This window comes from Clarias gariepinus, chromosome 15 (assembly GCF_024256425.1).
Source record: "Clarias gariepinus isolate MV-2021 ecotype Netherlands chromosome 15, CGAR_prim_01v2, whole genome shotgun sequence".
Classification (NCBI taxonomy): domain Eukaryota; kingdom Metazoa; phylum Chordata; class Actinopteri; order Siluriformes; family Clariidae; genus Clarias; species Clarias gariepinus.
Genome location: NC_071114.1, coordinates 3064881 through 3080000, shown reverse-complemented (window position 1 = coordinate 3080000; position 15120 = coordinate 3064881). Strand labels below are relative to the sequence as shown.

The 15120-nt window shown below is 36.1% G+C and overlaps 1 protein-coding gene across 1 annotated transcript in view; it reads left to right on the top strand.

Moving 5' to 3' along the window:
* slc6a5 (solute carrier family 6 member 5) overlaps positions 1-6664 on the top strand; it is a 25660-nt gene extending 18996 nt beyond the window's left edge. The window contains exons 13-15 of the mRNA XM_053513268.1: positions 98-198; positions 1335-1502; positions 2407-6664. Of these exons, the coding sequence (XP_053369243.1) occupies positions 98-198; positions 1335-1502; positions 2407-2559 (422 nt within the window). The 3' untranslated portion in view covers positions 2560-6664. The remainder of the gene's footprint in view (positions 1-97; positions 199-1334; positions 1503-2406) is intronic.
* The last annotated feature ends 8456 nt before the right edge of the window (positions 6665-15120 follow it).

Here is a 15120-nt window from a genome sequence, read left to right as displayed (position 1 = left end):
TGTCCTAATTTATTTTCTCTTTTGTTCTTTGTTTTCTTCTACATCAATAAATCAATACTCTCTCTCTCTCTCTCTCTCTCTCTCTCTCTCTGTGCAGGCTTGCAGAGATTCTGTGAGGACATAGAAATGATGATTGGTTTCCAGCCGAACAGGTTCTGGAGGATATGTTGGGCTTTTGTAACACCTACTATTCTCACAGTATGTTTTATTCTTCAAGTAACAGTTGTCTCTCTTTTTTCCTGACCCCTCTGTCTTCATTATCCCCATCATCCAAAAAAAACATTTTGTTAAAGTTATAGGATAAAAGAGTTGGAATTTCTGCCCCCATTGAAAAAAAATGCTAACTTTCTGCCAAATTCACATTTTATTTGTCAGATACAGAACCGAACACAATATGACGTGCAGTGAAAAGCTTACAGGCCTGGCAATGTGCAGAATAAGAAGATAAAGTGTAAAGTAAACTAAATCAAATCTGCATTAAAATAAAGGTGAAGTGAAATATGAAAAGGATTCAATGTGCAGAGAATAAAAATAAAATTTGCAAATATAAGTAATAATAAAGAAATAAAATATACAAAAAATACAACTATATAAATATGTGCAAGGGAAAAAAATGAAATAGCTAGTGATGTGTATTAATGTTCTAATGTACAATAATCATGTGTGTAAGGACATGTGGCAGCAGCCGTTATCAGTCAAACATAAAGTGCACAGTGTTCTTGCTAAAATAAATGTCCCACAGGAGGAGAGCCGTGTGAAGAGGGTGAGCATTAACAGCTGTGGTGGTTGTGTTGAAACAATGCATATGGGGTTAACCTGAGAATATCTTCCAGAGAAACACACAATGCAGCAGTGCTACTAAAGACAAACAAAAACAAGGCATTAATGATAAAGAGGTTTATTATTTTTATAATAATATAATTAAATGATTATATTAATATTGATCCCGTCCTCATATCATTATACATTATTAAAAAATAAAGGCATTGTCTATGAGGAAAAAAAGGACTAAAGCAATATGCCTGAAATAATAATAATAATAATAAAAGAATCAAAATAGCATCATGATTGCTTGTTTGATTGATTGATTGATTGATTGATTGATTGATTGATTGATTTAACATAAAAAGCTCCTAGAGGTTCTAGTAGAAGTCTAGTACCGGTGTGTTCTGTTGTGTTATACTGTAGTTTGTATACTGTATACTGTATTCTCTAGTGTGCTATAGGTTCAATTTATTCACCACCAAGTTGTAGTTCAGATTTTATATACTGTAGGGTTTACATTTATTCAGCACTGGGTGGTAGTTTGATTTTGATCCTGTTCTGTGTTGCAGTTTATTTTGGGACTGAGTCTGTACCAGTGGAAGGTGATGACCTATGAGGACTACACCTACCCCACCTGGTCCATGGTGCTCGGGTGGCTCATGGTCATCTGCTCAGTTATCTGGATCCCCATCATGTTCGTCATCAAGATGCACCTTGCTCCAGGATCCATTATCGAGGTAATAATAAGCATATGCATTATATTAATGAACTTATAAACTCAATCCAGACTCAGTTAATTGAAGTTTAGTCAAATTAATGTGTGTTTATAATATGCTGTTTTTTAGAGTAAAACTGAAAATGTAAAAGAATGTTCCTAATAATTTTTGCATAAATAAAGATGTATTTAGTACCAGGCTACTCATAAAAACTGTTATTGATGAATCATAAGATATAATCAGGCGCATGAACTATAGCAGGTACTGTTTAACATAATGTTTATCATCTGTTGATATTATACTGTTTAATCACCGTATTAGTTACACTTCTCTCAGCTTCAGCTTATGGCTATAATGACATTACAGTGTTTGTATGGCTGATAGTATAATAATAATAATAATAATAATAATAATAATAAATAATGAAACTTTGTATTTCTTTCTCTCTCTTTCTCTCTCTATCTCCCTGTCTCTCTCTCCCCCTCTCTCCCCCTCCCTCTCCCACTCTCTCTCCCACTCTCTCTCTCTCTCTCTCTCCCACTCTCTCCCCATCTCTCTCCCCCTCTCTCCCCCTCCCTCTCCCACTCTCTCTCCCACTCTCTCTCTCTCTCTCTCTCTCCCTCTCTCTCCCCATCTCTCTCCCCCTCTCTCCCCCTCCCTCTCCCACTCTCTCTCCCACTCTCACTCTCTCCCCCCCTCTCTCTCTCCCCCTCTTTGTCCCCCTCTCTCTCTCACTCTCTCACCCCCCCTCTCTCCCCCCTCTCTCACTCACTCTCTCACCCTCCCCCCCCTCCCTTTCTGTCCCTCTCCCTCTCTCTCTCCCTCTCTCTCTCACCCCCTCTCTCGCTCTGTCTCTCTCTCTCTCCCCCCCTTCCCCATCTCTCTCCCCCTCTCCCCCCCCCCCCCCCTCCCTCTGTCTCTGCAGCGATTAAAGCTTGTATGTTCTCCTCAGCCTGATTGGGGTCCCTTCTTGATGAAGCATCGCGGTGAGCGCTATAAAAACATGATTGACCCGCTTGGAACAAATTCACTGGGTCTTAAACTTCCTCCTAAAGACTTCCAGCTTTCTGGCCCTTGACCTCTAATTAACGACTGCTCTGCTCTCTGACCGAATGACTCCATTTGTCTAGACTTAATTTCTATTAATTCCTCAGTACGCAGTACAGCACAGGACTTGGCTCGAATGCACTGGGGGCTTAAACTTTATTTAAACTCTTTCAGCCATTTTGATCATTCAAACTTCAGCTTCAATTTTCTACCTTCAACTTCTTCTTAATCTTTTCTTTCCTAGCAGGACCCCCCCCCCTCTTTCTCTTCTAACTTCCGCCCTTTTCCCTGTCTTCACTTTTCTCGAGCTCTTGTGCTTTTTTTCTTGGCTGCACAGCCGCTATCATTTCCGTGGCGGACATCTTGTACACACTCTTCACACGAACACGTCCTGAAACTCCCCAAACCATACGAGGGAGACGGACTTGTAGTTCAAGGCTAATTCCTGCTCTTTACCCGCTCTTTAAATTCGTAACTTTGTGCCTCTGATCTCTTCTGAATCTAACAGTAATAGATTTTATTTTTGTGCAGCACCTTTCTGTCACTTACGATTGCTGTACAAGTCAGAATGAATCTAAAGCTAGGGAAAGCGATAATATACTGATATATGATACTAGCTGCTCAATCCTGTATCTTTGCATCACAAGAAGCACAAAGCTATTAGTTGATTTCTGTCGGTCATGTAATCTCTCCAAACTGTATGCACATTAATCTCTCACATCATTTCATAGCTAAAGATTGCAGCCATAATATTTAGGACACTCCTCAGTGCCCAGGTAGCATTTATGTGTGAGAAACATTCATACAGTATATTTAACGCTACATGTTTGTGATCTTTACTTCGACTTGCTGCGTCTTTTATGCAGGAAGGAGAACCTTTATGATATAAATACATATACATGTATAAATTTACCCCGACAGTGTGGCATGTGTGCTAACCCGTGTGTCGTTAGCTGTGCGGCTGATAAATATGATATTTATATATTTTAGAGAGTCGTAGTTAGTTGAGCTGTGTGTTAAATGTCATCACCTTCCTTCGATGTCAGTAGATTACAAAAAAAAATGTTATTCGTCTCTGAGTAAGATGTTCGGAGATGTTTCTGCTTCTCCTCCTTACATCTATCGTCTAAGTCTCGCCATGAATAAGGGTCTCAGGTATAATTGTCATTGGCCTTATCTTTCTCAAGAAGTGGATTTATTTATCCTTTTTATTTGCAAAATATCCAAATTAGTTTCAGACTTTTAAATGCTTCTAACACACACACACACACACACACACTTTTCAGAGATGGATAATGACCCTATATATATTTATTATATTTAATAATGTGCCCCTCCTCACTGGACAATGGGAGGGTGGATTTGGAATATTACAGCTCATATTTTTCCTTAATTTAAACGCAGGAGAATTGCTAAACCAAAGTTGGTACTTTGGCCATTTGCTTTTAGCCAATAAAAAAATATACGTAGATATAGTCTTGCACTAAAGACTTAAGTAGCCAGATAGTAACACTAGTACTAAACTAAACAGCGTACTAAAGTCTCCAAGGGGACACCAGTACTCTAAAGACATGTAATGTCTACAGATATAGTCCATAGATATATACTGTGGCTTTCACTTCATGTGAGGGTTGCATGCTTTAATCAGTTCATATCTTACTGTACACTCATGACGTGACGTAGAATAACAGACAATAATAACACTATATGTCCGACAGTCACAGCCACATTCTGAAAGCCATGAGGAAAATGACCTTCTACTACAACTCAGAGGTTTAATATATGTATGTGTTTTTAAGTTAGATGTGTAATAGTGACCAATCAAAGTAACTAATTCTAAAGCAATCATAGATCATTGGCCTCATATCACACAGACGTCTATCGGTGCTTTGAGTGAAGTTGCTTGAAATGCTACAAACACAGTCGCTGAGATGTTCGAGTGCGTCCGGATCCGCTGCATGCTGTCTCACACCGTGAAATGAAGTTCGACTTGCAGTCACGTCATCAGTAGACTCTAAAGATGAGGTGTCATGAGAAAAAAAGAAAAAAACAAAACAAAAACAAACAAACTATGGTATATAATATATTAATATATGGTATGTATATGAATTGCTTTTAGTATTTAGTAGCACAAAAAAATGTATGTGTGTGAGTGTGTGTTTGCGGGTGTATCAAAGTGCAATCCTTAGTAACTCTGTTCCTAAATAGCCATCTAGTGTAAGCAGCCCTGGGGTAGACGGTAGAGAGGGAAAAGACCCGACAGTCAGTGGGGCCTGAACATGGTGTACAAAAATGCCAAATTGTTCAAAGTTCTGCTTTTTATTCCAAAGACAATTACAAATTTGTTAAAAAAAGCTTAAGAGTAACATGACGGTAGGTCAAATGGCCTCTTTATACATTTATTACAGCATGTTATATAATATTATAATATTATATATACAGCGCTGTGGAAATATTGAACCCTTTACCATGCTTACAGCAGGCAGAAACAATAAAATATAGTTTGTTTTAGCCTTTAAAATCAGATTTAGCTTCCTGGGGCATGTTGTTGTTATGGCATGTACTGTCTTGTGTGTTAATATGTCTAGACGTGTGTCTTTAAGGAAACGGAGCACAGCGTAGTTTGAATAATGTCCCTGAGAATGCAGTGTAAAATAATTATATTTGTGAAAATATTATGAAACCAACCTTGAGATAAAAACCCAGCAAAGTTTAAATTAGACATTGATATCCAGATTGATCTGGATGTGGCCTTTAGTTACACAATTGTTTACACTCAAGGTATTTATTTAATAAGGCAATGTGATCATCAGCCTAGTGACTGAGAGCATGATTAACCCAAGGTTACCCCTGAAGCCTACGTCAAAAGCTGAACTGTTAGGGCTAAATTCTATGTGTAGATGTTGGATAATCATTTTTATGCAAGATCATGGATTTTGGTCACTTAAATCATATCCTCGTGGATTTAAAGCAACATCCTGTCCTGTAGTCCATCTCTAAATATATGTTTAAAAATACAGCTGCAATACAAAAAAAAAAAAAATTAAAGCAATATTCCTTAAACTTTATTATGTTAAAGATAAACAGCGATGATAGACACAGCCACATGAGCTGGATCTTAATTGCCTTGTATAAATAACATGCAATGTCCTGAAAGAGAAAAAGATCCCTGTGTACTGGAAAAGTGAAAAAAGGCCATCTTTAAATGTCTGTTTTTCCCTCCAGGATGCAAATTGATTCATTAGAAACCACTTTTTGGTAGGTTTTTAGAGCCTGAGGAGCGGTGTGAGAGGCCTTTCATATAGTTATGGCTTTATATCTCTCTATATAATTTAAGGGCACAGGGAGTCACTGTGGAAGTGTAATAATGAGGGTGAACTCTGCCAATGTGAGCTGGCATTCTGGACAGATTCTGCTTTGAGCGAGATAGTCAGCCCCTTCCTCCTCCTCCTCCTCGTCTTCCAAATCTCTACAAAACTTCAGTTGTTTATGAAATTCATTTTAAGCGTCTGAATACCGCAGCCAAACATGACAGTATTTATACAGTGCAGAAAATGAAGTTAAAAGAAATACTTCATACCATTCATCTTCATAGATGTGGTTTCCCAAACGCCAGCAAATAATATAAAGACCATCTCTGAGCAGCGAGCTAAAAGCCTTCTATCAGGTTAATAACAGGGGAGGGTTTTGGATGCATTTGTAGACAGAACAATGATTAAAAAAAGATTATCAAAGCCTGCAAGATATTGACGATCTTAGAATTAGAAAGAAAAATATTATATATTTTTTAAAAGAAAAAAATCCCCCCCCCCCTCTCTCTCTAGGCCTAACGTCTCTCCCCTCTCTCAAGCCCACCTGAACAATTAAAACATAAGGACACTAAATAAATAGCTAGCTGACTGATTTGCATGCGCTGTTTGTGTTCATGTGTTATTCCAGTGTTCTTTTCCTCCTTTCTCTTTCTCCTTCTTTCTCTTTTTTGCATGCCTTCCTCATATCAGAACCAGTTGGCTTTAGTTTTTTAAATAGATTTTTCCCCTTCTTAAAAAAAAGGAAATAAACGATCGCCTATGGCCAAGAGCCAGCAGGTAACCAAAGAAGGAGAATTTTATTAAATATTTATCAAATAAAAGATAGTACCTACAAATAAACTATATAAATAAACTATATATATATATATATATATATATATATATATATATATATATAAAGAAGACAATATTAAGCTATGTGTTTAGGAGACAGAGATACTGCCACTCATTTTTCATGTAGTGCTCACTGATGTATGTTCAGGTCAATCAGCCTTATAGGTAATTAAAAATAAATATAAATAAATATTTATCATATGTATTTCAAAAATATCAATACCGAGTAGCTTCTAGTCAGTCATTTATCTCCATATAGATCTCTAATGTAATGTCTGTTGTGTCTTTCGGCACTTTATTGTGGACCTATCACTGCATAGGTAAAATTTCTAATTACTTATGTAATATATATTTCTGTGTGTTTTATTAAAGAGAGGGAAATCTGCCTATGGATACAGATCTGTACCTCCAACATGTCATGATATCAGTTTAAAAAACAAATAAATAAATATATATATATATGTATAAATGAAAAGATATATATGTATAGGTTTAAAATCCTGTGCCATAAAATAATATCATGTATGTGAAAATTTATTTTAAATGTCATTGAGGCCCTACCTCAGATTTTTGTATTTATGTATAAAAATGCGACTATAGTATCTTTGCCAATAATTAATAAAACCCAGAGTAATCAGAAGATGTATACGCTCCAAACTCGAGAAATAAATGTCAATGTTTTCAACTTCAGAAGCATTCTGGTTTTTATTTATCAAAACTGACTTACATACACCATAAGGCCATAAGTTTGTGGACAATTTACCATCACATCCATATCTTAATTGTTTCTGACAAATAAGTGTATAATTTGTCTTTTAAGCACAAAGCGAGGTCCATGAAGATTGGGATGCCTTAATACCTAAACCATTCACCTAAAGCTGAGTTAAAGTTTGGGTTAAACTGGTGCAGAGAGAACCTAAGCAATTTCAGTCACACCTTCAAAATGTTACTTCTAAACAAAGTCAAAGGCTACATTTGTTAATTTTGTATAACTTTAACATTAGATGAACCTTTTAACATCTGAGATGTGACATTGTAATAGATAATTGATGGAATTTCATTAGAGAATTAAATAAGGAACCTCACCTGGGCTCCATCCTAGTGGTAAACATCATACTAGCCATGACACATGAATGTACACCACATATCTATGAAGACTTTCGCCCTAATTTCCTGTTGAAAACTTTGAAGGACCTGTTCCCCCTCTAATCACTTGAGCACTACAGAAACACAGTTTTCTCTGTTTGTCACACTGCAAGTGGTCCAATATTTCCAATATTTTCAAGCATATAAGACACTTTACAAGAACATTGATAAGAAGCAACCAGTGAAAGTCCAGAAGGGAAATCCTGAATCCAGGTCTATCATCCATCCATTTGCATGAAGAGAAAAAAAAACATGATTCCTGACTTTGTGCTACAGTATTAAATTAATACTCACTCAATCACTGTCTATACTGCTGTGTGTATATCCTGTATACAGCCTGGACCGGTGCCAATCCATCACAGGGCACACACATATACACACACTCATTCACACACTACGGGCAATTTGGAAACGCCTATTAGCCTAATCTGCATGTCTTTGGACTGTGAGAAGAAACTGGAATACCCAGAGGAAACCCATCAAGCATAGGGAGAACATAGAAACTCCATGCACACAGACCGCGAGGCGGGAATCAAACCTGGAACCTGAAAGTGCAGGGTGGCAGTGCAGACCTCCTTGCAGAACAGATAAGTCTAATCCAGATAAGGCTCTTTACCGCAAAAAAGCAAAGCTCCCAAACTATTAACTTTATTAAGGAGACTTTATGCTGTTAGAAATGCATATTGGTTACGCTCCAGCGCTTTTCATAAATGAACTGCATACGGATAATATACGAGCACATCGCAGAATATATCCTCCATGTCAGGGACAAATTCAAAGTAGAATTTTTATCTCATTGCGATTATAAAATGCACATTTTTAAAAAATATATTTTGTCTCCTTCTCAACGAAATATTTAATTTAAGTCTGTTGATATTAATATATATCTAAAATGTGACAAAATCTCTGTGCACATGTCCACCCTGTCATGGAAGGATTAATGACAGGGTGGAGGTTTCTTCTTCTTCTTTCTATTATTATTATTAAAAAGGGAAGTAATTTTTCTTTTTAAAAAGAATATGTTGAGAATAATAACCTGTACTGTACAAAGTATTTTAATGCATCCTTTAACCACTTACTGCACACACTGAAGTTAGCAACAAAATCACACACATGTCCAATCAAAGAAAATGAAATAAAATGAAATGAGGGAAACACATTTCAAGAGATGATATATATACCTATATGTGTCCAAGTATTTGTTAATTTATAATAAAACCTCAGATTTTTATTTTTCAACATTTTTTCAACATTAACATTTTTTTCAACACCATGTGATTCTAATGAGAACATCAAAGGCACTTTATAGTGATATTAACCCAAATATCCCCCTGTGAAGGAAATTGAAAAAGCCGATTTGAACCATTGGTAATGGGAAAGTCTGAGACTGTGACCTGCATGTTAAAAAGGTGTGAGAAGCGCACCAAGTCTAAATAGCCACATTTACAGCAACATTAAATCAGGTCATGAAAAGGACATTCTGAGAACACCAATGAATGAGACGATTAAACAGGAATTTGGATTCAAGATAAAATGTATGTGATTGTTGTGTGTATGTGTAACGGTGTAAAAAAGATTAAATCCATCTATCAAGAAACACACTAGCGCACGGTCCTTAGCAAGACAAATAAAGTGCTGTGTCGAGGATGTGAACAATTTTAAGTGAATAGTTTGGTTAAAGTCTCCCTTACACTAGATGTTAATTAGCTAAATTAGCTAACAGTGAGCACATCATTTGAAGTACTCTAAGACCCCAGGTTTCAATGCAGAAAGATAGACTTTCTGTCTTTGTTAGCATTATTGTTAGAATAATTGGATCATGCAAATAAAATATTCTTCAGTCTACATATGGGGTCTTAAGTTTACTTCTTATTTCACTGGACTAATGCTGACAACAAAGAAGAAGAGCTTATACTGTTGGCTCCAACTTGGCAAACGTCTTGCCTTAAAATATCTGTTGGAGGGGGCAGTGTTTATGTTTAAACGTGTAATTAAATAAAATGGCAGAATATGTCTGTACTAAAAATAAATCAAATTGCAGGTCTATTTGTGTCCAAATCATCATTGCATCTCCTGCCCGAGTCTCATGCAGAGTGATATTAAATGACGTGGGAGGAATAAGGTCCATTGTCTTCAAACAATACACATTAAACATGGCATCTAAATGTCAGTTTAAGACTATGAATAACTTGATGTTGTTTTAGGCCAATGCAGAATCTGGTAGCTATAAACATCCCATAATTGTACATTAGTTACATTATCGTCAAAGCTAAAAGCAAACATTAAAAAACACTAAACATGTAACACCAAACTCGTCCTGGTCATGCAAAAATATCTGTAGTTTAAGGGGAACACGTTCAGCACATTTAGTTATTAAACTGTTTATTTAAGTAGGTGGCGAGGCGATACTTATATAGTGCCTTGCAAAAGTATTGATAGCCCTTGGACTTTTCCACATTTTGTCATGTTAAAACTACAAACTTAAATCTATTTTATTGGGATTTTATGTGGTGGACCCAGCAAACATGTGGAAAAAGGGACCCTTTGTCATATGAGACCAGAATTTAATTTCTGGGTCTAAATGCAAAACGCTATGTGTGGAAAAACTAACCATGTGCATGATGATGGCAGCATCATGATGTGGGGGAAGCTTTTCTCCAGTAGGGACAGGGAACCTGGTGAGAGTAGATGGGAAGATGGATGGAGCCAAATATTAAATTAAATGTAATAAAATTTCATTTTATTTATATAGCGCTTTGAACAATGGTTATTATCTCAAAGTAGCTTTACAAAATAAAAAAAAAGATTATGGAAATTTGTAGGAGCAAATAAAAATGTGTATCATAGTGATCAGATTGTCCCTGATGAGCAAGCCAAGGGTGATGGTGATGGTGGTAAGGAAAAACTCCCTGGGATGGCAATGGGAAGAAACCTTGAGGAACCAGACTCAACAGGGAACCCATCCTCATCTGTTAGACCTAAATCCAACTTAGAATCTGTGGCAGGGCTTAAACATTACTGTTCACAGACACTCTCCATCCAATCCGACTGAGTTTGAGCTGTTCTACAATAAGTTTACTCTCTGGATGTGTAAAGCTGGTAGAGACGCACCTTAAAAGACTTGAAGCTGTAATTGCAGTCAAAGTTTTTTTTTTTTTCAGAGTATTGACTCAGAGGCGCTGAACACAAACACACACCACACTTTTCAAATATTTCTTTGTTATTTCTAAAATATTATTTTTTCAAATTTCGAAAAAATTTCAAAACCGTTTATCATTCGCCTTCCACTTCACAATTATGTGCCACTTTGTGTTGGTCTCTCACATAAATGTCCCTGTAAAATATATTAATGTTTGAAGTAATGTGGAAAAGGGGTATGAATACTTTTGCAAGGCACTGTAGTATACAGGTACACATCTTCTTTGGACTTACATTAAAAGAAAGACATGAAATACGTTTTTTTCTTCTTGTTTGTTGATGCTAAACACTTATTCTGTCCTCAGGAGGAGACAGAAACTATCACTGTGTAAAGGATTCAAGTTTATTGGACATTCAGTACCTCAGCACCTCAGGCACTATTCACACGAAACCATTTGTGGTCAAGACTAAATGGAATTTTCAGAGACCTATAGAAAATATGAAAACTTTTCCATTTGCATATGAATTGCTTTGCTGGTGTAGTTTTTCATATCCAAAACAAGGTTCAAGAGAAAAAGCAAACGGGCGATCCTTGTTTTCATTACATTTGAGATATTAATATATTTCATACTCTATTGTCCTATTTTCTTACTCCATGTTCTTACATCGCCTATCCCTTCTGCGTTGCCTCTTTAATTTATTCCCTAAATCAATTGCATTCAAATCTTTCCTGCACTTTTTTTAAAATAAAACTTTCTTTGTGAAATCTCAATTAAATCTTAATTCCGCAAATAAATCACATACATTTTTGTTTAATTGACTTTTACTTTGACTTTTCGTTTTTAGCTAATCAAAAATACAGTGGATAAAAATAATTGCATAATTCAAACGTCCCTATCATTTGTATTCTGGGTTTGTAATTGTGAACTGTCCACATTTTAATTTCAGTTTTTTAAATTGATTATTTCTCAATTACATCCAGAGCATTTTTTTTATTATTTAAATCTTATTTAATTATATACTTAATGGGAGAGCAGCTCGGTTCTTCATTTAATTAAGCCTATTTATAAGAATTGATAATAAATAAAGAAAAGTAGTTGGGAACATCATACTGTATAATGTTAGGGGACTAAAATCTAAAAGTGTGTTAGCCAAAATGAGAAAAAACAAGGAAAAAAGTAGAGAAAATCATTACACAAATTTTTACATAAACAAGATATAATGCACAATAGAAATGTAAATGTTTACGTTATTACAGTCTTTTTAAATGAAAATAAAAAAAAGGTTTTAAATACATTTAAATGTAATACAATTCCTTGTGTTTATAGTTGGTGGTCTAGCCCAGTGAGTCTCATATGGTCTACAGACAAACCGAATTTTTTTTTTAAGGTGTTGCCTTTTTCCTAAAACTTGTGGTAAAAAAAATAAAATAATAATTAGGTACAAACCTCCAGCAAAAGAGAGCCAACCAAATGAGCTGCCTGAGTCCCTTTTCAGTCTCAGGAACGCTGCCACCTTCTTGTCAATTTGTAAATGTACCTACTCATGGCCCCAGTGTAGCACAGCTACAGTACTAAACTTCCACACTTTTCCATGACGATGGGACACATCTTCCGACATGGTTGTTTAGGAAATGAGATGCTCCTCACTGCATTAGTTAGGAATAAAAAAATGATTGCAGCTAAAACATATTAATAACACTCCTAATAATGCAGCATTAATGTAACTGATTAGTACTCCTGATCTGTATCTGTCACAGGGTGCTGTGTGTGGGCTTTAGGTGAGGCATATACAGAGGTGAATTTACTTTGACAGTCTTTTAATAAAGGAAATAGAAATAGAACACAAATAACCAGTCCTACATAGTAGAACTAAGGAGCATAAAACAAGGAAACTAGGAAATCACCATAACGCTGAAAACACAGAGGATTCATAATAACTAAACCAACAAGAACTATATACAGCAGGACTCAACTGAACAGGAACTAAACGGCACATGAGCTAAACATGACAAACACAAACCAGGAGAAACACAAAACCACAATGTTTTACATACTTTAACATAACAGATACATGACCAAGGGTCAACTAAACACAGGACTATTTATAATGGAACTAGTTAGCTACCTCGGTTCGGGTGAGCGCTCCCATCACCTGACCGAGGTGCATTTGGGAACAAAAACACAAAGGAACACAAAATGGAGTCTGAGCGCATGGTACCCTCTGGGGTTTATCCGTGACAGTATCCTTGTCTTCTTTTTCAGTACTCCCTATAACTAGTAGCCTTACTGTTTTAATCTTTTGACCAACGCTTTGACTTTTTAGTGGGTTGTGATGTTACATACAGTACATTGGTTGTTTCTCTGTTTGCACTCGATATTAAGTACTGACACTGTGTTAGTCTTTTTGCTAACAAAATAGTAAAAATTGGCATTGACTTTTTCTCATTTACACTGTTATCGTACTTTTACACTGTCCATAAAAACAGACATAACAGTTACATTTCCAGTAAGGACCATTTTGGAATCCATATTGCCTTGTTGCCTAGCAACAGTACTTCTCAACTTTAACCCCTTAAATGGCAAGCAAAACACTAATTCTAGCATTTGGGACAGAAACCGATTAATTTTTTTCTTCACTTTGCATCTGCATGTCAATGACTGAGTTTTCTTTTCTGCCAGCAATTTCCTGTTGTTCGGAGGGCACTGGTAATTGCTGAGCTTGTCACTTTGCGCAGATGATGATATGAATTATGTACCCTGTCATTTCAGCACCTATTTTTTCCTCTGCTTCTTATAAGCAGCCAAGCAGCAAAAACCTGCCTTGTGTTTAATAATTAAATCAACGATGATGATGTGTCTGCTGAAGTCTCGACTTTTTAAAGAAGTTGTATGGATACGAACAGCTTAACACAGTGTGATAAGTTTAATATTTGAGGTTTGCATCTTTCTTCTCACAACTGTTGTATAATCTGCATGCCGAAAACATTATTTATTTCTATTAGAATCAGACTTGGATAGGTAGTTTATTATACAGTATTTATTAAACAGTGTCTTGGCTAAAGCGAACAAAAAGACAAAAGCAGGAGAAATATTTTGCATTTTATTCTTGAAGTCCATTTCCTACTCAGCATGTAGGCTGCTTATGAGGATTTACATAATAATTAAGATCAACTGGATTTGCATATTTTCAATTCAATTTCATTCTGATTTATTTGTATAGAGCTTTTAACAACGACCATTGTGACTAAGCAGCTTTACAAAATTATATTAAATATGTTTGAAATTTTCCCTGTACACAAGATAAGCAGTATAGAAGATGAATGAATGAATGAATGAATGAATAAATGAGTGAATGAATGAAAGAATGCATGAAATATACTGTATATTTAAAATTTTTAATTGCAAATATCTAAGAAGTGAGCCGGAAACAAAAATAATAATAATAAAAAAAACTCCCTGAGATCACATGAGGAAGAAGCCTTAAACATAACCAGACTCAGAGAGAGCAAGAAGGGGGGTTATAAGACAGGTTATCAGGCATGCTCATGCCACGTAATGGTTAAAAGATGAATGAACATTACGCAAGGTGTGCAGGTGGAGACTCTGGCAAGATTGGTGAGTCTCTGGTGGTCGGTGGTCACCACTGCATGGTGGGATCAATTCCTGGTGAGGTAATCAACTTTTTATGGGGTGGTGGTGGCTCAGTGTGACAAGGCTCCAAGTTACTGATCGGAAGGTCAGCGGCTCGAGTACCAACTCCACCAGGTTGCTGCTGCTAAGCCCTTAATCCTGGCTGCTCCAGGGTGCCATAAGATGGCTGACCCTGTGCTCTAACCCCAGCCTTCTACCAAAATCTGGAATATATATAAAAACTTTAGTGAGCAGTAAAGTATACAGTGCTGTAAAAAAGTATTTGCCCTTCCCTGAATTTTGGTTTTCTGCATATTTGTCACACTTAAATGATTCAGACGATCAAACTAATTAGAATAAATAATAATGATTTTAAGGGTTAAAGTTGTTTCTTGATTCAAGGAATGTCGCAAGTAAAATTTTACTCATCTTTTCAAAAATCACAGTTGATTCATGATTAAGCATGGGAAGCAATTGCTTTTTCATGTAGGGCCAGGTATAGGTTCTGACAGCGTTTTTCCCCTAATAAAT